Genomic DNA, 22,783 nt, shown 5'->3' with positions numbered 1-22,783 from the left:
ATCGGCATCACCAGCCGAGGATGGATCCCTCCCCATTGTGGAGTCTGACCTTAGCCCAACCCACGAATTATGGGATGGCAACATGGCGACATGCATATGCTGGAGATATGGCCCCGCAGGGCTGCTGAGGTTAAGGTATGACAAATGCTATCTACCCTGCAATCTGGATGCCTCTATGCAGGGGCAACATGTGACTCATTGTGGTCACACCCACTCTATCGCCTCCCCCTCTCTTCTATACCTCTATATATATGGCTTTGCCTAACGGGGCAATTCAGCTCTGACTGGGGCTTGTGTGATGATGGGGGGTATTTTGTAATATATGTATATAATGGTGTAGGCTATGTAAATATGTACAGCACTCTTTCTGATGAAGCCTTTTGGTGAAACATGCACATGTTAAAGCTTTTGTACAGCACTTAGCACTCTTTTACCCACCTGTCATCTTGTCAGTGTCTTGGGGGGATTACACAATTGGTGGTTGAAATAGACTGTTTCAAATCCTTTCGGTCATTTCTATCCACAGTCCCTCTAATATCACTGAACTACTGTGTGTGCAATAATTTCAGTTGTGTGGGATAGCTACACCTTGCCCTGGCAATACATGCTTGGGTGTAAGGGGGATAAGCAAAGACCCCCACACTTAGAAAACAGACATTTACATCTGTACCCCACACAGTAAGGTATTCAATTTACAATACCCCGGGTGTTATAAATCCCTCTATTAAACTTGAAAATTATAAGTTTTCTACAGTACCTATAGGGCTCAGTCCTTCTGGACATTCAGTGTTTGCTATTTTTCCCTGGTACCTTTTTCATTCGGTAGTGTATGTTTAATGTAACCGAAACCATGAAAAAAAGTAAATATGTGCCACTGAATAGACTACTAATTAAACTTGAAGAGAATCTGTACTCTAAAATTCTTACAATAAAAAACATACCATTCTATTCATTATGTTCTCCTGGGCACCTCTGTGCTGTTTCTGCCACTCCCTGCTGCGATCCTGGCTTGTAATTGCCAGTTTTAGGCAGTGTTTACAAACAAAAGACATGGCTGCTAACCAGCTTGTGATAGGCTAAGAGGAGCTCAGTCTGTCACACAGAGCCTGCAGGGGGCGCGGAGAGAGTGTGTATAGCTTCTATCCTATCACAAGCAGAGCAGCACATTCCTGCCTGAGCCCGACAAAGCTGTCAGAGGAAAGAAGATTAGATTATATAACAGAGATAATACAGCCACCATGCAACTAGGAAAGGCTGGAGTAAGACAGACCACATAAGAACAGGTATAGGAACTTATTGGATAGAAGAAATAAGGATGAAAATGTTGTTACAGAGTCTCTTTAAAGGAGAACTGTAGTGAGAGGGATATGGAGGCTGCCATATTGGTTTCCTTTTAAGCAATACCAGTTGCCTGGCAGCCCTGATGGTCTATTTGCCTAAAGAAGTGTCTGAATCACACCAGAAACCAGCATGCAGCTAATCTTGTCATATCTGTCTAAATTTGTCAGAAACACCTGATCTGCTGCATGCTTGTTCAGGGCCTATGGCTGAAAGTATTAGAGGCAGAGGATTAGCTGAATAGCCAGGCAACTGGTATTGCTTAAAAGGAAATAAATATGGCAGCCTCCATATACCTCTCACTACAGTTCTCCTTTAAACTCTGAGAAGTCCTCTCTACAAAGACAAACCCTTACCCACAAAACTCTTATTCTGAAAAAAAAAAAGAAGGACCAAGGTTGTAATATGGAAAACATTTAGGGCTCATTCACACTAAGGGTGTTTTTACCCTTTTTTCAAGCGCAGGCGATTTTCAAAATCGCCCTAAAAAGCTTGTGCAATGATTTCCTATGAGAGAGTTCACAGCTGAGCGGTTAATTTGCGACCTGCTCAGCAAAGCGCTGCCTGTACCATTTTTGAGGCGCTTTTGCCTCAATGGAAGGTATAAGAAAAATGCTCACAAAATTGCTTTGTGCAGCGATTGCGTGAGTGTTTTTAAGAATAAATACATTGTATTTATTATTTTCCGGGTCAAAGAGTTCACTTCCTGACTTGCGTCAGGGAGTGAATTATAAAACCGCTCTGGAAAAGTGGTTAGAAAAGCGCTTTTAGCAGAAACGCAGCGCGCAGTGGAGCTCCGGGAGGGGGGGAAAAAGCACACAAAAGCAAAACGTTTGCGTTTTTGATTTTAGGTGTGAATGAGGCCTAAAAGTGTACCTGTACCATTTTATGTGGCCCCCAAGAGTTTGACGGGACCCTGAGCAGAGCTTAAAACGAAAATCGGCACTTACCTGGGGCTTCCTCCAACTCCCCATAGCCGTGAGGTCCCTTTACGTCCTCTGGGTCCACTCCGCGGCTGTTAGTGTGGCGACTTAGGCCACATTGCTCGATCAGCAACTGCACATGCTCAATCACGTGTACACCACCATAAGCCTCCTGCACATGCACGGTTCTCCAAAGACTGGACTGCGCATGCACAGGAGGCTTACGGCGACGGGAAGCTGAAGGAAGCCCCAGGTAAGTGCCGATTTTCATTTTAAAGCTTTGCTCAGGGTCCCTTTAAAGGTAACCTGAAGTGAGAGGGATAGGGATGCGGCATATTTATAACCTATTAAACAATACCAGTTGTCTGGCATCCTGACGATCCTACTGGCTTCAGTAGGGTCTATGACTATAAGTATAAAGGTGTTGGGGAGGTGTTGGGGATCGGGGACCAATTTTCAATGGGCAATATCGCTGGGCTGACCAGTACTGACACGGAGTCAGCTATATAGGTGCTAATGCCTTCTGTTGCTATGCAGGGGACAGAGGGAAGATGGAGCAGTGCGTTTGTGATGTCACGCAGCAGGTAGAGGAGCGGTGTGCATAAAGGAGTTGGCCGTCACTCACCCAAGTTGATTCGTTACGCGGATTGATTGTGTAGTAACAGTCGGGGGCTACTGTACACAAACCTATCGGCTGAGACTTGTTATCGGCTGCCTCAGCTTACTTTAGTCATACATGTGTGAGGCTTTAGAGGCAGAGGATCCTCAGGATTTCCAGGCAAGGGGTATGGTTTTAAATTAAATATGTGGCCCGTAACTAAGACCGTGTTTTAGATTTTGGCCGCTTATCATTGAGTTCGACATCCCTGCTGTAGGGGAGAAAAGTGCCCCGACGGGGATTCTCCCCTCGGAAGGGGAAAGGCTCTGGCATCCTGACGATCCTACTGGCTTTAGTAGGGTCTATGACTATAAGTATATAAGTGTCCAGGATCGGGTGCGTTTGTGATGTCACGCAGCAGGTAGAGGAGCGGTGTGCATAAAGGGGTTGGCCGTCACTCACCCAAGTTGATTCGTTACGCGGATTGATTGTGTAGTAACAGTCGGGGGCTACTGTACCGTGTTTTAGATTTTGGCCGCTTATCATTAAGTTCGACACCCCTGCTGTAGGGGAGAAAAGTGCCCCGGCGAGGATTCTCCCCTCGGAAGGGGAAAGACTTAGACTCTAGAGAGGCTTCCTCCTCCTGCTGCAGCTGAAAGTCGCTCTTGGCCTGCAGCTGGGAGGCTGAACTGCCCGACAAGTACACAGTTCCACCTCCGGTGTGAAAGAGGCCTGGAATTGCTGTGTTGGCACTTTGCGATAAATAAATGTGTTTTGGGTTGCAGTTTGGGCACTCAGTGTCTAAAAAAATTGCCATCACTGCTCTATAGGATCCAGAGGCTTCCGTCTTCTTAGGTAAGTATTTTTCCGACTCAAACTTCGGCTCAGGTTCACTTTGAAACCCCTCTAAAGCGTAAAGCATGGCTTTGAGCATTCCTTATCAATTTTTCTGCCCAAGAACGATGGTTCAGGAGATGTCTGATCAATCCACAGTAAAAAATGTGTGCTCTCGAACACCTATGGATGATTTGCTAAGCACTGTCAAAAGTGCCTGTGTCTGCCAGCTGTCGGACATTTAAATCCCAACTAGGCTCTAAACAGCAAGGTGCATACACAACTTTGATGGATGTCACCCGTCGGAGAGTCCGTTGTGTAGCTGATTACGCGCTGTGTTGCTATGCAGGGGGTGGAGATGTGTGATGTCACACAGTGGGCGTGGAAGCGGCGTGCACAATGAAGTAGGTTGTCGCTGGAAGTGAGTTGATCAGCCAGGTGGATCGCTTGCAGGTCGGGGATTGGGCACCTCTGTACACGTGCCTGATTATCAGCTGAGGCGGTTGTTATCGTCCATCTCAGCCGACTTCACTCAGTGGATAATAGCAATGCAGTGCAATGTGCGGAGAATGTGTTTTTCAGTAGTTTGCATGCGAAGTGTGAACCCTGCCTCATGGCTGCATTAGATCATTCTTCTATGTGCTGTATGCTTCACTATATGTGTCTCATTGTGCATTACACATTCCTTTTCATTCTGTAGCTTCTGGACACAGCTGGTAGGCAAGTCATTCAGGTGTGACCATGTGACACACAAAGTAGGAAGAACAATGAATGAATGTGAGACTATATCCAAACTTCTCTGAATTACAGCAGAAACCATCACGCAAAGATTTAGAGAAAGGACAGCTATAATAAGGCAGTGATCATGGAGATGGTCCTGTCCTGTGTTCCCAGCCTGACTTTTCTTGCTGGGCATTGTGGGAGAGGTGAGCAGATATTGCCGGTACTAATTCCAGTGATTTTGCTTTCCCAGTCTAGGGAGAGATGAGGTAGATGGATGAATATGATGTAGCAGCACATCAAAGCTGGGAAAACAGGTGATCTGTGTGGAGTAGCACAGTTTGCATTCTGGACATGTAGTTTATGCTGCACATGAGTGAGGGTCCTTCCTTAGGGCCCTTTTCCACTGAGTAGCGTGATTGCGTTTCTATTTCCACTGCAGTCATTTTGCCGCATGTGTGACATCACATGGGGAGCGGCACGAACAATGAGATCGGCATCGCTGGGGTTGAGTAGATCGCTCACAGGTTGGGCATTGGGGGTCTTCGGGTGTCGTACACACACCTGATTGTCAGCTAAGTTGGTCATTATCCTCCACCTTAGCCTACTTAAAGTGAACCCGAGGTAAGCGTGATATGGAGGTTGCCATATTTATTTACTTTTAAACAATACTGGTTGCCTGGCAGTTCTGCTGATTTATTTGGCTGAAGTAGTGAACTGAATTACACCAGAAACAAGCATGCAGCTAATCTTGTCAGTTCTGACAATATTGTCAGAAACCCCCGACCTGCTACATGCTTTTTCAGGGTCTGTGGTTGAACGTATTAGAAGCAGAGGACCAGCAGGGCTGCCAGGCAACTGGTATTGCTTAAAAGGAAATAAATATGGCAGCCTCCATATTATACTCACCTCTGGATCCCTTTAACCACTTGAGGACCACAGGCTTACATCCCCTAGTGACCAGCCTATTTTTTACAATGAGCCTCTGCAGCTTTAACAGTTTATTACTTGGCCATACAACTTAGCAGCCAAATGAATCTTGCCTCCGTTTCTGCCCACCAACAGAGCTTTCTGTTGGTGGAATCTGATTGCTGCTGTTGTGTTTTTGTTTTTTTTAATCAATTTTAAAAGTTTTTTTTTTTTTTTTTTTTATTAAAACAAATAAAATAAAAGCTATTTTCACCTTCCCTCCCTCCCCCCGAGATCCCACTACTTCAACCACCTCTCATAGGCCTCAGCCTATGAGAGGGATCCGATTGTGAGCCACTCTAGGGGGACAGCCAAGTGATAGGGCTGTCCCCAGTATAGCGATGTGCTAGATTGCAGCGCTGTACAGAAGCAAATAACAGGGTTTTTTTCCCCTAACAGCCTGCCAGTTTCGATCGTGGCTGGCAGGCTGTTTAAGGAGCGGAGCTCCGTAACTCAACGGGCATGCGCCTGCATTCCTGGCTAATCTCCTGTCGCTGCCACCCTCCCATCGCCAATTGGCATTAGGGGGTCGGGAGGGGGTTAAGTCAGGATTGTGTACGAGGCTATAGTGTTAACATCCTATGTTTACAAATTAGCTGCACTGCTGAGGCTGACAGCTGAGAGATCAACGTAGAGCTTATGATTAGTCACAGATGACAGGAATTAGACAGGCTAAACTCTAAATAAATACTGGGTCCAATTCTCTGTTTTCCTTCTGTCCTGTGCAAGAGTTCAGGTCCACTTTATACAGAGGCAGAGGATCAGCAGGACAGCTAGGCAATTTGCATTGTTTAAAAGAAAATAAATGTCAACCTTTTATATCCCTTTCAGTTCAAGCTTTAACAGCTTCAGTTTCAGCTTTAAAGAGTAACTGTTAGGCAGTAAATACAAAATTAATTTTCTAGTGCAGCCGTGGCAAACCCAGGATTTTCAAGAGGGGTGTTCCTAAAAGGTCTCCTTCATCCACACACAACACAGTATAATAATATGGTAGGACATCATGCTGGGTACACATAATGCAATTTCCCGTCCAACTGGCAGGATCTGACAATTATATCTGACATGTCCGAACTGCTCCCGATCGACAAGATCGATCAGGAGTAGTTTAGATACAGATAATAATGAGGACAGCCAACATTGCTATTGAAGTGGAAAGTAGAAAGTGAAATCCGCACGATGTCGGTAGAATCAGTATAGCTTTATTTGATCAATACACACAACAGGCTAAAATCCAGCACCACATGCTGACATGTTTCGGGCGTTACACGCCCTTAATCATAGCATAGGCGCAAGTGAGAAAGGGTGACTCATATATAGAGTAGGGTTACACCTGATATCACATGCTCAAATGACCCCACCCACAAATAAAAGTGCATATATAAAACAAAAGGACAAAAGTCCCCCAATTAGTGTAATCTAGTATATAAAAACATGATACAAAGGTAAAAATGTAAATGCATACGATTAAACTCAATATAGCAATACACAGCAATGAATATGATCGTCTTCATGAAATTCAAGAGTTTAAAATTAAAGCATATAACTACATGAAGACAAAAGGCAGAAATAAACATCCCAGCCACTTCAAGTGACTGTATTGAGGTCCCATTTCGCATTAAGCCCTCCCGGCGAGCGTGTCTCTAACTGGAAAATCCAATATGCCTCCCGGGTAAGGAGGCGTTTATAAACGTCTCCCCCTCTCGTAGGCCTCAGGACACGCTTGATACCCTGGAATGAAAAAGAGGACATGTCACCTGAGTGGACCGATCTAAAATGCTTCGCTACATTGGACACCTCCAAAGTTAGCCAGCCAGCTCCCCTATAGTGTTCTGCTATTCGTTGTCTGAGGTGCCTGGTAGTACACCCCACATACTGAATATGGCATAGAGAACATGAAATGAGATAAATCGTGTACTTCGTGTCACAATTTATATATTGTTATATGGGAAAAACTTTACCATTGAAAAAGGAAATGACAGAACGAGTGGATTTATGTACAGCACAATAATGGCAGGTTGAAAAATTGCACCTATAGGAACCAAGGGTGGTCAGCCAGTGTGTGCTGGGGGGGAGGAGACTGGGTGACAGGATGCTGCCAAGTGTGGGGGCCCTCCTGCTCGCAAATCGAACTCCCTGTTTGACTATCTGGTTAAGGGTTTCGTCCGCCTGTAGCACAGGTAAAGACTTCCTCACAATTTGCGTGATTTGTTTAAATTCTTGACTATAAGTAGTCACGAAGATCGTATCATTATTAGGTTATGGCAGCGTCTGACGGGAGCCAGAGGTTAATAGTTCCTCCCTGGTTTTCATCAGGGCCCGCCTCTTGCCCCTCCCTATCATCCATCTAGGATAACCACACTCCGCAAGACGAGAACCCACAGCATCCAACTCCAATCTGAGGGCCGAGCCGTCAGAGCAGTTGCGTTGTACCCGAATCGATTCACCCACGGGAACCGCACGGATGGTATGTGACGGGTGGCAACTGTTGGCCCTCAGAGTGAAGTTGCCACTGCAGGGCTTGCGGTACGTGCCAGAAACCACAGAGGCAGAAGAGGGGTCACCCCTCAATGTGAGGTCAAGGTAATTGACCTCCGAGGGGGTCCACTGGGAGGTAAACACCAAGTTCAGAGAATTCGCATTGAGAAACTCCACAAATTGCAGAGCCTCGTCGTGCGTGCCGTTCCAGATGACCAACAGGTCATCTATATACCTGCCATACCACACAATATGACCCGAATAAATATTTGAGTCACTGAACATGTGGAGCTCCTCCCACCAGCCCATATATAAATTGGCCAGTGGGGGAGAAAATTTTTCTCCCATTGAAGCTCCACAGCGTTGTAAATAAAAATCGGATTCAAAAAGAAAGTAATTGTGGGTAAGCAGATATTGGACGGCACGCCCGACGAAGAACTGAAGGTCCAGGGAGAAAGCAGAGTATCTCGTCATATGGTAATCGAGAGCATCCAAAGCGAGAGCATGAGGGATGCAGGAGTATAGTGATTTAACATCAATGGCAATCCAACTGTAGTTGTCATGCCATTGAAAGTGTTGTAAACTGCTAAGCACATGCTTGATGTCTCGTATATAATCGGGAAGGCGTCGCACTAATGGCTGTAGGTGTTCATCTACCCAATTTCCCAGGCGTTCCCCCAGAGAGCCGATCCCGGCCACAATTGGCCTGCCCTCTGGGGGAAAACCCTGTTTGTGGATCTTGGGCAAATGATGGAACACCGGGACGACAGGCGAGGAAACGGCGAGATACTCTGCTAATCGCTTGGAGATTACCCCCAAGCTTTCACCCAGAGACAAGAGTGCAAGAAGCTGTCTGCTATACTCCGCAGTAGGGTCACATCTCAGTGGAGAATAAGTGGCTGCATCCTGGAGTTGCCTCAGTGCCTCTATACGATAAACCTCAGTGTCCAGCACGACCACTGCTCCCCCCTTATCCGCATTTCTAATGATGATGCGTGCATTTGTTTTAAGGGAGAAGAGGGTCTGCTTTTCAACAGGAGAGAGGTTACTACGGAGGCTCGAGGTCTTAGCAGAGGCTAGTTCAAGTAGCTCTCTCTCAATTACCTCCTGGAAAGCATCGACAGGGGGACTGCGGGCAGTCGTCGGATAAAAGGCTGGATTGCGGATAGAAATAGGCCTTACATCGTCTTCAGAGATCAAGGGGACCGTCTCTGAGAGCAATTGCTCTAACGACAAGAGAGACTTAGTGTCCCCAAAGTTTCTTATATCAGACAAGACCATACCTCCACCAACCGAAATATCATCCTCCACCGTGTCCGCAGTCCGCCCATCAATAAAATGCTTTCTCAGGAGGAGAGACCTGACAAATTTATTGACATCCAAAAGTGTGGAGAACACATCAAAGTGTGATGTGGGGGCAAAGGAAAGCCCCTATGAGAGTAATGCAATCTCTGAAGAAGACAAAATGGTGGCTGAAAGATTGACAACAGTGTGGTTAGTATAGTGAGAAACCGAAGTCCCTAGTCTCTCCTCGTATGCCTTGGCTTTTTTTCTTTTTGTATTTGTTGTGTCTCTTGTGATGGACAGGTAGAGAAAGAATGGGCTGCTGGTTTTTTGATGGCTGGTTATTGGAAGATATAACAGACTCTGTGCCCCCAGTTGCCCCATATACCTGCATTCCAGAGGCATCCAATATCTCTGACTGAGAGTCAGACGTTTCGGGTGAACTAAAAGTAACTTTTTTAGAGGGTTTAATTCTAGGTCGACGGGCGGTAGGTCTTGGTGACCGGAAAATGGCCTCCCAACGACCCCACTCGTAGACAACACCCTTTTTATAATCGTTTACATCCCGAAGATACTTGACTCGTTTGGTATCAGTGATCAAAGACTCTAGCCTCGACACGTTGTCCAAAAGTTTTTTATTCAAATCATCGTATTGCTGCAACGTGTCGAGCTTAGAGAGAGTCCTTTTGACCTCTGAAACCTGCAGTCGTAGGTCAACCAATCGTTGTTCTTCATACACAATGATCAATTTCATCAGTTTGATTGAGCAATCACTCAAAATTGCATTCCACTCTATAACAAAATTGTCTGAGTAAATAGTAGTGGGAACCTTCCTAATTCTCAAGCCACGCGGAATGATATTATCCGCCACGTATTGCTTGAGACTGGTAAGGTCCCACCAGACCTTGGTCTCTTTCAGCATAAGGTCCTCAAGTTGTATGAAAGCAGATTTGAGTGTAGCCTCTGAGTTGGAATTAAGAGAGGCCCCCAAATGTCTCGAAAACACTGCTGCAAATTTGGAGGATCGTTCAGGATCATAGTCCAGGTCGCCGAGTGTGATTAAATGATCATCAGAGGGACCAGAGTTCAACAAGGGGATGGGACCCTGTGTGAGCATGCTTGACCCAGTCGCACACACTGTTGGACCATCAGTCTCATACCATCCGTGCACTTCCTGTGGGTGAATCGATTCGGGTACGACGCAACTGCTCTGACGGCTCGGCCCTCAGATTGAAGTTGGATGCTGTGGGTTCTCGTCTTGCGGAGTGTGGTTATCCTAGATGGATGATAGGGAGGGGCAAGAGGCGGGCCCTGATGAAAACCAGGGAGGAACTATTAACCTCTGGCTCCCGTCAGACGCTGCCATAACCTAATAATGATACGATCTTCGTGACTACTTATAGTCAAGAATTTAAACAAATCACGCAAATTGTGAGGAAGTCTTTACCTGTGCTACAGGCGGACGAAACCCTTAACCAGATAGTCAAACAGGGAGTTCGATTTGCGAGCAGGAGGGCCCCCACACTTGGCAGCATCCTGTCACCCAGTCTCCTCCCCCCCCAGCACACAACGGCCGTGCTGGCTGACCACCCTTGGTTCCTATAGGTGCAATTTTTCAACCTGCCATTATTGTGCTGTACATAAATCCACTCGTTCTGTCATTTCCTTTTTCAATGGTAAAGTTTTTCCCATATAACAATATATAAATTGTGACACGAAGTACACGATTTATCTCATTTCATGTTCTCTATGCCATATTCAATATGTGGGGTGTACTACCAGGCACCTCAGACAACGAATAGCAGAACACTATAGGGGAGCTGGCTGGCTAACTTTGGAGGTGTCCAATGTAGCGAAGTATTTTAGATCGGTCCACTCAGGTGACATGTCCTCTTTTTCATTCCAGGGTATTGAGCGTGTCTTGAGGCCTACGAGAGGGGGAGACGTTTATAAACGTCTCCTTACCCGGGAGGCATATTGGATTTTCCAGTTCAAGTGAACTCTTGAATTTCATGAAGACGATCATATTCATTGCTGTGTATTGCCATATTGAGTTTAATCGTATGCATTTACATTTTTACCTTTGTATCATGTTTTTATATACTAGATTACACTAATTGGGGGACTTTTGTCCTTTTGTTTTATATATGCATTTTTCTTTGTGGGTGGGGTCATTTGAGCATGTGATATCAGGTGTAACCCTACTCTATATATGAGTCACCCTTTCTCACTTGCGCCTATGCTATGATTAAGGGCGTGTAACGCCCGAAACATGTCAGCATGTGGTGCTGGATTTTAGCCTGTTGTGTGTATTGATCAAATAAAGCTATACTGATTCTACCGACATCGTGCGGATTTCACTTTCTACAGTCTTGGATCCGAGGTTTCGGCAGCCCGCTTTCCTGCACTGTTGGTGGATGGAGGTTGTGAGCGGAGCTCCATGTCTATTGTATTGAAGTGGAAAGTGAAGCATTCACATAGCAGGGGAACAGGGCTGTGCTCATATCTAGATCTGTGCTCTGTTGAGTTCCCCAGAGCTGCTCCATGCTATGTACACATGCTGCTGCTACTTACAAAGTCAACTGTAGCAGGGAAAGAAAGGGGGTAGTGCTGTGAGCTGCAGGATACCTGCAAATATTCTGGTGTCTCGACTTGTGCTTGTCCCCAGACACTGCACCAGCCCTGGCCTGAGGGGGGGATTCTGGGCAGCTGTAATCCCCCCCCCCCCCCCCCCTGCGTTTGCCTATGTGCAGGCTGTTAAAATAGTCAAGAAGATGCTAACCAGGCAAATCCAAACTTTAACCACTTCACAGCTCCAGTACAGTATATCTACTCCCCTGCAGACTTCATCTAACCGCCCAGGGGAGTAAATATATGTACTCACGCTGCTACCACTGCTGAAAGCGCTCCCGCTTATTTGTGCGCTCGTTCATGTTGCCATCTGCCCACCAGGAGATCAATGAATGGGAAAGCAATTCCTAATCATTGATCTAAGTCCCCGTAGCAATTATCGGCGCCTTTTATGAGAAGCTGCACGATCATTCTAATAAATAAAAGTTTCCCATCTTCAGTACACTTCCTGTAAGCATACATATTTTGCTTACAGGACGTATATAAAAAAAAAAAACTGAGGCCATCTTGTGGCCAAATAGTAAAATTACATCTAAAAGTATTTTTTTTAAATGCAAAGACCTGTTTTTACATTTTAAATTAACCCCTTACCTCCCACACTCCCCAATAGTTACCAACATTTATTTTTTTTGTAAAAAAAATACAATGAAATAAATTTACAATTATAAAAAATGCATAAATAGTTTTCTTAGGGACTGAACTTTTTTAATTTGTATGTCAAGACGGTATAATACTGTTACTTTATAAATTATGGGCTTTTTATTAATGATGGATGCAAAACTGAAAAAAAATGCATCTTTATTTCCTAATAAAATATTGGTGCCAGACATTGTGATAGGGACATCATTTAAATGGTGTAATAACCAGTACAAATGGGCACATAAATTACGTGGATTTTAATTATGGTAGCATGCATTATTTAAAAATGATAATGGCCGAAAACTGAAAAATAAGGATTTTTTTCCAATTTTTTTCTTATTTTTCCATTAAAAAACATTTAGAATAAAATAATTCTTGGCATAATTTACCACCCAAAGTAAGCCTAATTAGTGATAAAAAAAACACATTTAACACATTTCATTCTGATAAGTAGAGATAAAGTTATTGGCAAATGAATGGAAGGAGCTGAAAGGTGAAAATTGCTTGGATGCTGAAGGGGTAAAACCCCTCAGTTGTGAAGTGGTTAAAATCAATCTTATTGTGCTCTTTCTCTCCCCATGCCCCCAGGCTCTAAGATGGTACGCAGACGCAAAAGAGAAGTGACATGGTATGCTGTATCAGCCTGATTGGCTAAAGCCTCTGTCACTCACCTCTCTGCACTGCGATTGGCCGCCTGGTCTTCCCCTGGTCTCTTGATCTTGCAGCCGCATTAGTGCGCAGGGAGGGGGCCAGAGGCTGTCTCCTGCCACTGTCCTCTGCCCCCCTCCTCCAGAGGCATTTCCGCTCCCCCCTTCTGCCGCAAGCCGCATTCTCCCTCTTCTTCATGCTGAATTTCACGGGAAGGATAAAGGCGGTGCACACAGACTCCTGGAATAATGGTTCCAGGCGCTGCAGTTCCCTTCTATACTCTCTGCACTGCCGCCGGCGGTAGTGCAAAGAATAGATGGGAACGGCAGCGCTTGGATCCATTGTTAGGTGAGTCCATGCCTGCTACCTTTATCCTCCCCGCTGTGCTCACAATCAGTGCAGGGGGATGCGAGGGGATTCTTTAACCTGGAGGGCACAAGATGGCCCCGCCAAGATACTAATAAAAATTGAAAATAAAGAGAAAAACAAAACGTGGACAGTGCAATACGTATAATATGTAAGCATTTATCTACTTAAATATGTATTTTTTGTGGGGGGGCATACGATGGCTATAGTTCCTCTTTCACAGTAGGACGTTGCGGTTTGATCCGACGTTAGTCGCAACGCTAATTACAAAGCAATGCCCCCAAAAAGTCGCAACACAACTTAATGCCACATTATTGTTGCATACAGTAGAGCATATAGGCAATGAAAAGTATGTTTCCAAGTCATTACTGAGCATGTGTAAACAGTCCAACACACCTAATAACGTGTATAACGCACTGCATGCAGCACTTTTACTTAACATGCATCATTAGTCACCAACGCAACGTGTGCACTGTGAACAGGGCATTGATTTTTCATTGCAGTGAGTTATTCTGCGTTAAATGTTGTTTTAATGTGCAACTTTAACGACGCACTGTGAAAGAGGCCTAAAACTTGCTACAGCTAATTCATTGTAAACCAGCTCTCAAGGTGTGTAGATGCACACAACTGTTGTAGCCTGTGGGGATTGGGAGAAAATCCTTTGGGCAACAGCTCATGGGCCAAGCGCTGTACAGACACTTGTTCTGCTATAACAGAGTGGCATTGTTGCTATGGAGGGAGGAGGAGAGACGACAGAGAGGAAAGGGTAAGGAGAACAATGTGTAGGTAAAGTCCGCACTCATCCACAAAGCAAATCATTTCTTTATTGAAGGCAATTTAAATCACAGGCAATATGGACGCCCCAAAGGGGGGAGAACATTGTGCGGTGCAGTGGCTGTTACAGCTCACCTCTCCCGGGGTCTAGATGCCCACAGACCTTCTTCTTCTTGTCCTTGGAGGTTGTTGATCTCTTGGGTTAGATTGCTTTTTCTTGCATGATGATCGCTATCTCACCATAGGGGTGGAGCGCCACCCGGAGGACAGGAGGAGGAATTGCTGCAGTGGATCCCAGGGAGGTGAATCTGTGCAGGGGCTGCTGCAGATCTCTCTGGGGTATGGAAAAATTGTACCACTTTTATGCTGGGAATACAACATGAGTTTTTTGGGCAGATAGATGGCTCGATAGAGAATTTCCCACAGGTCCGATCTGATTTTGGTTGTTTTTCTGATCGATTTTCTCATGAAAGTGAATCCAAATTGGAAAATCGATCGGAAAGTAAATCTGCCGGAAAAACTTATAGTGTATTCCCAGCATTAGACTGTAAAAGCAGGAGTTAATCGGACCGCCAGGGAGGTTGAGCATCCTTGTGGGACACCTGTACACACACTAGATTCTCAGCTGCGATGAACCCAAATGGCTGCCTTAGCTGAGAACAATCTAGCGTGTGCACAGCACATTATCTTCTGCTATCTCTAAAGATGTGTGTGCATAATAGGGCTGAACGATCTATCATTTCTAGACCATAATTGCGATTTATGACAAGATAATAACGTGAACATCAAAGCTGAGGTCCTGGGCCATATGCCATCGTAGCCACAGTACAGTTGCCTCACCCCCTCGCCCCTCTCCCTCCCTCCGAAGCGATAGTGTGCTGCCATGCTGTTACTCATCGTGCCTCTGGCCCTGCCGATCGTACCACCAGCTCCAGTCTTCTCTGTCCATGGTACCTGTGGCACCTATACTAGCTAATCTGTACTGTGGCATCTTTACTGACTAACCTGTACTGTGGCATCTATACTGGCTAACCTGTACTGTGGCACCTATAGTTGGCTAACCTGTTCTGTGGCACCTATGCTGGCTAACCTGTACTGTGGCACCTATACCTGGCTAACCTGTACTGTGGCCCCTATACTAGCTAAACTGTACTGTGGCATCTATACTGGCTAACCTATACTGTGGCCCCTATACTGGCTAAACTGTACTGTGGCATCTATACTGGCTAACCTGTACTGTGGCATCTATACTGGCTAACCTATACTGTGGCCCCTATACTGGCTAAACTGTACTGTGGCATCTATACTGGCTAACCTGTACTGTGGCCCCTATACTGGCTAAACTGTACTGTGGCATCTATACTGGCTAACCTGTACTGTGGCCCCTATACTGGCTAAACTGTACTGTGGCATCTATACTGGCTAACCTGTACTGTGGCCCCTATACTGGCTAAACTGTACTGTGGCATCTATACTGGTTAACCTGTACTGTTGCACCTATACTGCCTAACCTATACTGGCTAACCTGCACTGTAACACCGCCACCTATGTCATTTTCTGTCAATGCATGTTTGTAAATGTTACTGTAAATTGTGAATTTAGTGCTAAAGCTTGATTTGAAGAAAATTGTGAGTCGAAATGAAATTGCAATTTCTGATAAAAAAAATGGCAATTCAGTCTTTTCCTAAAATCGTTCAGCCCTAGAGCATTATACAAAACCGCCATCAGGACTGACATATGTTTATTTTTGTTCTTGTCCCGGCATGTAAGTGATCCTTTCTGTATTAATAAATAGCGCATATTCCTGTACTTTACTTCCTGATGCCTACCTTTTTGCTTTTATACTACAGTGACTTTTCTTTATGCTGGGTGTTCTCTTTAATCTACGTTTTCATTAAAATATTTAGCCACTCATAATCTTCAAAACTTCCAGATGCAGAAGGATAAACACATTTAAGTTTTAATAATCCAATGTTACAATTCCCATCTGCTGGTGACATCCCTGTGAATATGTTGCATGAACTTCCTCTCTTCACCAGCAGATGTCCTCATGAATACTGCCTAAGATCATGTTGTTTCTCTGCCCCCCAGCAGAGGGCACACTCCTCCTGAGCTTGCATTCCTCTACAGACTGTTGGGAGGAGAGCTGAATTGTCACCTGATTTACCAGCATAGGATATAAAGCAGTGATGACTAACCTTGGCACTCCAGCTGTGGTGGAACTACAAGTCCCATGAGGCATTGCAAGACATCTCTAAGCATAACTCGGGGAGGCAGAGGCATGATGGGATTTGTAGTTTTGTCACAGCTGGAGTTCCAAGGTTAGCCATCACTGATATAAACCAAGCCTGATCACTAATCTAGTGCTAGTTCATTGTTGCTGCTTAGCCTGTGTGCCAGCCTGTCCTGGTTTCCCGTGAATCTTGTATATTGCCTTTCCGTGTTTTGACCTGTGCTTCCCATTTGACGATTCTTTGCCTAAGCGACTTCATTGTATGATCTGTTCTCCTGGTTTATGTCTTGCCTGTATGACTACCCGTTTGCCTGTCTCCTGTGTACTGCGAATTGTACACATTTGTATATACACTTGGTTGCTCTGCATGGATACACTATGCAGGATAGTCTAATTGTATATACCTCATATTGCATGTGTATGTCTGTTGAATACACCTTCCTAAGGAAAATTATCTCGTGTTGTTTTTTGGATATAATTGCATTTATTTCGGTTGCCGTACATGAAGTGAATGTATGCTGCTGATTATGCTATTATTTACATTCCTTGCATTGTTAATAAACTGCCTTTATTCATTTATTCCTGGCCTTGTTATTTCCAAAACGGTGACTTTTCCATTCGGTTGCAGGTCTCGTGCTTTGCTCATGAAGTGCTTGTGAAGTGCAATGCATGATTCCAGTATACTTATAGCATCCGAAGACAGTCGGCAATAATACCTACTTTGTTTCAGGGAGCAGTTTGGGCAGCAAGGAAATAGAGATCTCACTGAGATTATTTTATTTAGCTATTTCTTATCATTGTAGTTTAATTTTGTACTATTATGCGTGGCATATTTATCTTGCTGGACCTTTTCTTAACCATTTGCTCATGCCGTTTTGTTACTACTTAATAGGTCAGCATCAAGGAGGGGATGTGAAAGTACAGCAAGCCACTTTAGCTCCTGTTACTGTTGCAGTTGGTGGGCTTGCCAATGCAACCATCGGTGCTGTCAGTCCTGATCAGATAACACAAGTGCAGATTCAGCAGTCCCAGCCATCATCGGACCAGGAGGTGCAGACTGGCAAGAGACTCCGAAGAGTTGCATGTTCTTGTCCCAACTGTAGGGAAGGAGAAGGAAGGTCAGTCTTACTGAAACTCTAGGTGATATGTTATTTTTATTTCTGCAGTGGAAATATGCATGCAAAAAAGCAACTGCAAGCTACAAAGTAGATCTCGCCATACACTAAACAATTTGGTTATACAATCTTCCGATACATACAGTATCTATATTTATTCCCCCTCCCCCAACCCTTTAGCAGCCAAATAAAGTAAAACTTTATTTGGCTGCAGGGCCAAATTTTTCCTGCCGCTGCATACCCATCCTGGCTGGGTATGCAGAGTGGGCGGCAGGAAGCTTTTATAGTTACCTGTCTGGACAGCTGGATCAGCTTTTTCTTTCCTCCACCGTGGTGGCGAAGCAACCCCGACATTTCTTCTGGGTCACTATCGCATCATGTGACGTAATCAGGATCCAGGAGGCCGGGTCTACGTCACAGTCCCACCTAGTGGTGGAAGAGGGGTGATGCAAGAGTCTCTCTTTCATCACCCTCTTCCACCACTGGGTGGCACTGTAATGCAGACACAGTCTCCTGGATCCTATCGTGATCGGAACTGAGAAGACATGTTGGGGTTACATGGGCGAAAAGGGATAATTTGCATATTCAGTAGTCGTGCATTGTGGGTAACACACAATTTGAATATAAGGACAAATTATTTGCAATTACATTGATCATCCCTAAAAATCCATTGATCATCCCCCAAATCCAAATCCCACTGAACAAATCAAACAGCTGAAAAGGTGCTCCAGGGAGGCAGAAAGGTGCTGGAGAAAAAGCACTGCTGTAGAGGACTTCAATCACTATAAACAAACTATGCAGGAGCTCAGGGATGCCCTCACCTCTGCTAAGCAGTCTTATTTCTCCTCACTCATTTCCTCACAGTCCCACAACCCAAAACAATTGTTCAACACCTTTAACTCCCTACTTCTTCCCCCACCTCCTCCCCCTACCACATGTCTGTCAGCCGACGACTTTGCATCATACTTTACAAGCAAGATTGATGCAATACGTAATGGCTTCAACACACAACCATTTTTACCAGCTCAACCGTCACCTATAAATTCCTTCTGTCCGCCTGCACCCTCGCCCACCACTAACTGCCTTCCCCCCGCTCCACACGACCACTCTAACATCTTTCACCACACTAACTGAACAGTGTCTTTCCTCACTAATCTCCAAAGCACATCTCACTACCTGTGCCCTGGACCCCATTCCCTCTCATCTAATCCCCCAGCTTTTCTCCTCCTTTAATCCCGCTCTAACAACTCTATTCAACCTGTCTATCTCCACTGCCACTTTTCCTTCCTTATTCAAACAAGCTATCATCACACCACTTATCAAAAAACCCTCTCTTGATCCAACTTCTCTATCCAACTACCGTCCTGTCTCTCTCCTCCCCTTTGCTTCTAAACTGCTGGAACGTCACATCCACTCTCTGCCTTTCTCTCTACCAACTCCTTACTTGACCCCTTTCAATCTGGATTCCGCACACACCATTCCACTGAAACTGTCCTCACGAAAGTTTCTAATGACCTACTGGTAGCTAAATCCAAAGGCCAGTTCTCTATTCTAATACTCCTTGACCTTTCCTCTGCCTTTGACACGGTTGATCATGCTCTGCTTCTGAAGACACTGTCATCTTTAGGAATCAAGGGACAAGCACATTCCTGGATCTCTACTTATCTCTCTGGACGCTCTTACACTGTCTCCTTCTCTAACACCAATTCCTCTCCACACCCACTGTCTGTTGGTGTTCCTCAAGGCTCTGTTCTTGGGCCACTTCTTTTCTCAATCTACACCCGTGGCCTGGGACAACTAATTAACTCTTTTGGCTTCCAGTATCACCTCTATGCGGATGACACCCAAATCTATCTCTCAGCTCCTGATCTGTCATCACTACTATCCCCGACTGTCTCTGTGCCGTTTCTGCATTTATGTCCTCCCGCTTCCTCAAACTCAACATGACTAAAACGGAAATTGTGATTTTTCCACCATCGCTATCTACACCCCCACCAATTGCAACCATAACGGTAGACAACACCCCAATAACCTCAAACACTAAGGCCCGCTGCTTGGGGGTTATACTTGACTCAGAGCTCTCCTTTAAACCTCACATTGCCTCATTAACCACCACCTGCTACTTCCAGCTCAAAAATATATTCCATATCCGTCCCTTCCTCACACAAGAAGCCACCAAAATGCTTGTTCATGCCTTAATCGTCTCCCGCCTAGACTACTGCAACACCCTGCTCTGTGGCCTACCAAAAAACAGGCTAGCACCTCTCCAATCCCTTCTAAATTCAGCGGCCCGCCTCATTCACCTTTCCACACGCTCTTCCGATGCAGCCCCACTGTGCCGTTCTCTCCACTGGTTACCTATTACCCAGAGGATCCAGTTCAAACTCCTGACTCTAACATACAAAGCCCTCCACGAGTTGTCTCCTCCATACATCTCCTCACTAATCTCAAGATATTGTCCCTCCCGCAAACTCCGCTCCTCCCAAGAAATTCTCCTGGCCTCTAAGCTGATCACCTCCTCTCATGCTCGCATCCAGGACTTTACACGCGCATCATCCCTTATCTGGGACACTCTTCCACAGCCTGTACGTCATGCTCCAAACCTGGACATCTTAAAACACACCTTTTCAGACAAGCTTATAACATTCTATAGCCCTTATTTACTTCTCTGTCACAATGTAATCAGAGGCAAAGAATCACTGCCTCATCCATCCTCCACTCCCTTACCTAGTGTGTCCCCCACAACCCATTAGATTGTAAGCCCGCAAGGGCAGGGTCATCCTCCTAATGTTTACTGTTCTTGTAACAATATTTGTGCTGCTTGGAACTCTGCTGTACATTTGTTAGTTGTATCTATGTTCCCCTTGTCGTCTTATTGTGCTTTGTAAAGCGCTGCGGAATATGTTGGCGCTATATACATAAAAAATAATAATAATCCCTATAAATCACCAAACACAATTAGGCATAACCCCCGAGAACATTACCAAATATAATATAATTGGGAATTCAAACTCCCCTTCCCCAGTAACAAAATAATTAGGCAAAGCGGAGTCCCCCTCCCCCCCACACAAAAGCAGAGTTATTTGCCCCCCTCCCCCAAATCATCAACTATAATTGGGCAGTGCCTCCTCAAATAACTAAGTAATTAGGTAAAGCAGAGTTCCCCATTCCTAAAAATAATTAGGCAGAGTCTGCCATAGTCGGGCAGTGCAGCCCCAAATCCAGAAGCGCCTCTTCTTGGCCCACAACGTGGGCCCTGTACCACCTGAGTGGCATGCAGGGGTAATTCAGGGTTATGGCAATTGCCAGACTCAGAATCACTTCTCCCTCTGAGTTACTATGACTCCTGAGGGGGAATAGTATGAAACAGAATTTCAGCGGCAGCAGGGTGAGCCTTTATTCCACTCATCCTGCGCCAAGCCTAAATCCCTGATGTCAGTGGTGGGCACCTGCAAAAGAAGTAGGGATACTCACTGGCACCGTGCCTCCTCATCACAGTCTTCAGTGCATCTACCAAATACCACATGCCAGCTGTTGGCCCGTACTGTAATGAAGTCCCGGGTGATGTGGTTGAAGAACATATTCTTCAGCATCACCTGAGACTGTCATTGACAGCTGCTGCATACAGTGATCACTGGACTACACTGCCGCTCTGCATTAGAAATACCAAACCGGGACTATAAATTCCTGCAGAAGGATCAGGACCGCTGATGGGGAGGGCAGGCATGGCACCCCTTGAAAGTGTTTGCAGCACCCAGCTTGAGAACCTTTGGCATAGAGCTTGTATGATCTTCCTGTGTTTGCATGGGTTTCTTCTAGGCACTCTGGTTTCTACTAACATCGCAGAAACATACAGGAAGTTAATTGGTTCCCCTCAAAATTGGCCTTTCGACTATGGCATAGATGACATTTTGTTTAATATACAGGATCTTCTCAAAAAATTTGCATATTGTGATAGAGTTAATTATTTTCTGTAATGGACTGATAAACATTAGACTTTCATATATTTTAGATTCATTACACACAACTGAAGTAGTTCAAGCCTTTTATTGTTTTAATATTGATGATTTTGGCATACAGCTCATGAAAACCCAAAATTTTGATCTAAAAAAAATTAGCATATTTCATCCGACCAATAAAAGAAAAGTGTTTTTAAAACAGAAAAAAAGTAAACCTTCAAATAATTATGTTCAGTTATGCACTCAATACTTGATCGGGAATCCTTTTGCAGAAATGACTGCTTCAATGCGGCGTGGCATGGAGGCAATCAGCCTGTGGCACTGCTGAGGTGTTATGAAGGCCCAGGATGCTTCGATATCAGCCTTAAGCTCATCCAGAGTGTTGGGTCTTGCGTCTCTCAACTTTCTCTTCACAATATCCCACAGATTCTCTATGGGGTTCAGGTCAGGAGATTTGGCAGGCCAATTTAGCACAGTAATACCATGGACAGTAAACCATTTACCAGTGGTTTTGGCACTGTGAGCAGGTGCCAGCTCATGCTGAAGAAGCATGAACCCACTTTTGAACCAGAAACAGCGGCAGAGGCGCCTGACCTGAGCTACAGAGAAGCAGCACTGGACTGTTGCTCAGTGGTCCGAAGTACTTTTTTCGTATGAAAGCAACTTTTACATGTCATTCAGAAATCAAGGTGCCAGAGTCTGGAGGAAGACGGGGCAGAGGGAAAGGCCAAAATGCCTGAAGTCCAGTGTCAAGTACCCACAGTCAGTGATGGTCTGGGATGCCATGCCAGCTGCTGGTGTTGGTCCACTGTGTTTTATCAAGGGCAGGGTCAATGCAGCTAGCTATCATGAGATTTTGGAGCACTTCGTGCTGCCATCTGCTGAAAAGCTTTATGGATATGAAGATTTCATTTTTCAGCACGACCTGGCACCTGCCTACAGTGCCAAAACCACTGGTAAATGCTTTACTGACCATGGTATTACTGTGCTAAATTGGCCTGCCAAATCTCCTGACCTGAACCCCATAGAGAATCTGTGGGATATTGTGAAGAGAAAGTTGAGAGACGCAAGACCCAACACTCTGGATGAGCTTAAGGCCGCTATTGAAGCATCCTGGGCCTCCATAACACCTGAGCAGTGCCACAGGCTGATTGCCTCCATGCCACGCCGCATTGAAGCAGTCATTTCTGCAAAAGGATTCCCTACCAAGTATTGAGTGCATAACTGAACATAATTATTTGAAGGTTGACCTTTTTTTTGTTTTAAAAACACTTTTC

General features: G+C 45.1%; 1 protein-coding gene across 2 annotated transcripts in view; it reads left to right on the top strand.

The window, feature by feature from the left end:
- The window catches only part of SP4 (Sp4 transcription factor), a 75,890-nt gene that overhangs the window by 36,113 nt on the left and 16,994 nt on the right, over positions 1–22,783 (top strand). For both annotated transcript variants that reach the window (XM_068235971.1, XM_068235970.1), the window contains exon 4: positions 17,325–17,550. In XM_068235971.1, coding sequence (XP_068092072.1) covers positions 17,325–17,550 — 226 coding nt within the window. The remainder of the gene's footprint in view (positions 1–17,324; positions 17,551–22,783) is intronic.

The sequence above is a fragment of the Hyperolius riggenbachi genome, chromosome 5 (genome assembly GCF_040937935.1).
Source record: "Hyperolius riggenbachi isolate aHypRig1 chromosome 5, aHypRig1.pri, whole genome shotgun sequence".
NCBI lineage: Eukaryota > Metazoa > Chordata > Amphibia > Anura > Hyperoliidae > Hyperolius > Hyperolius riggenbachi.
This window is presented reverse-complemented; position numbering and strand designations above follow the sequence as displayed.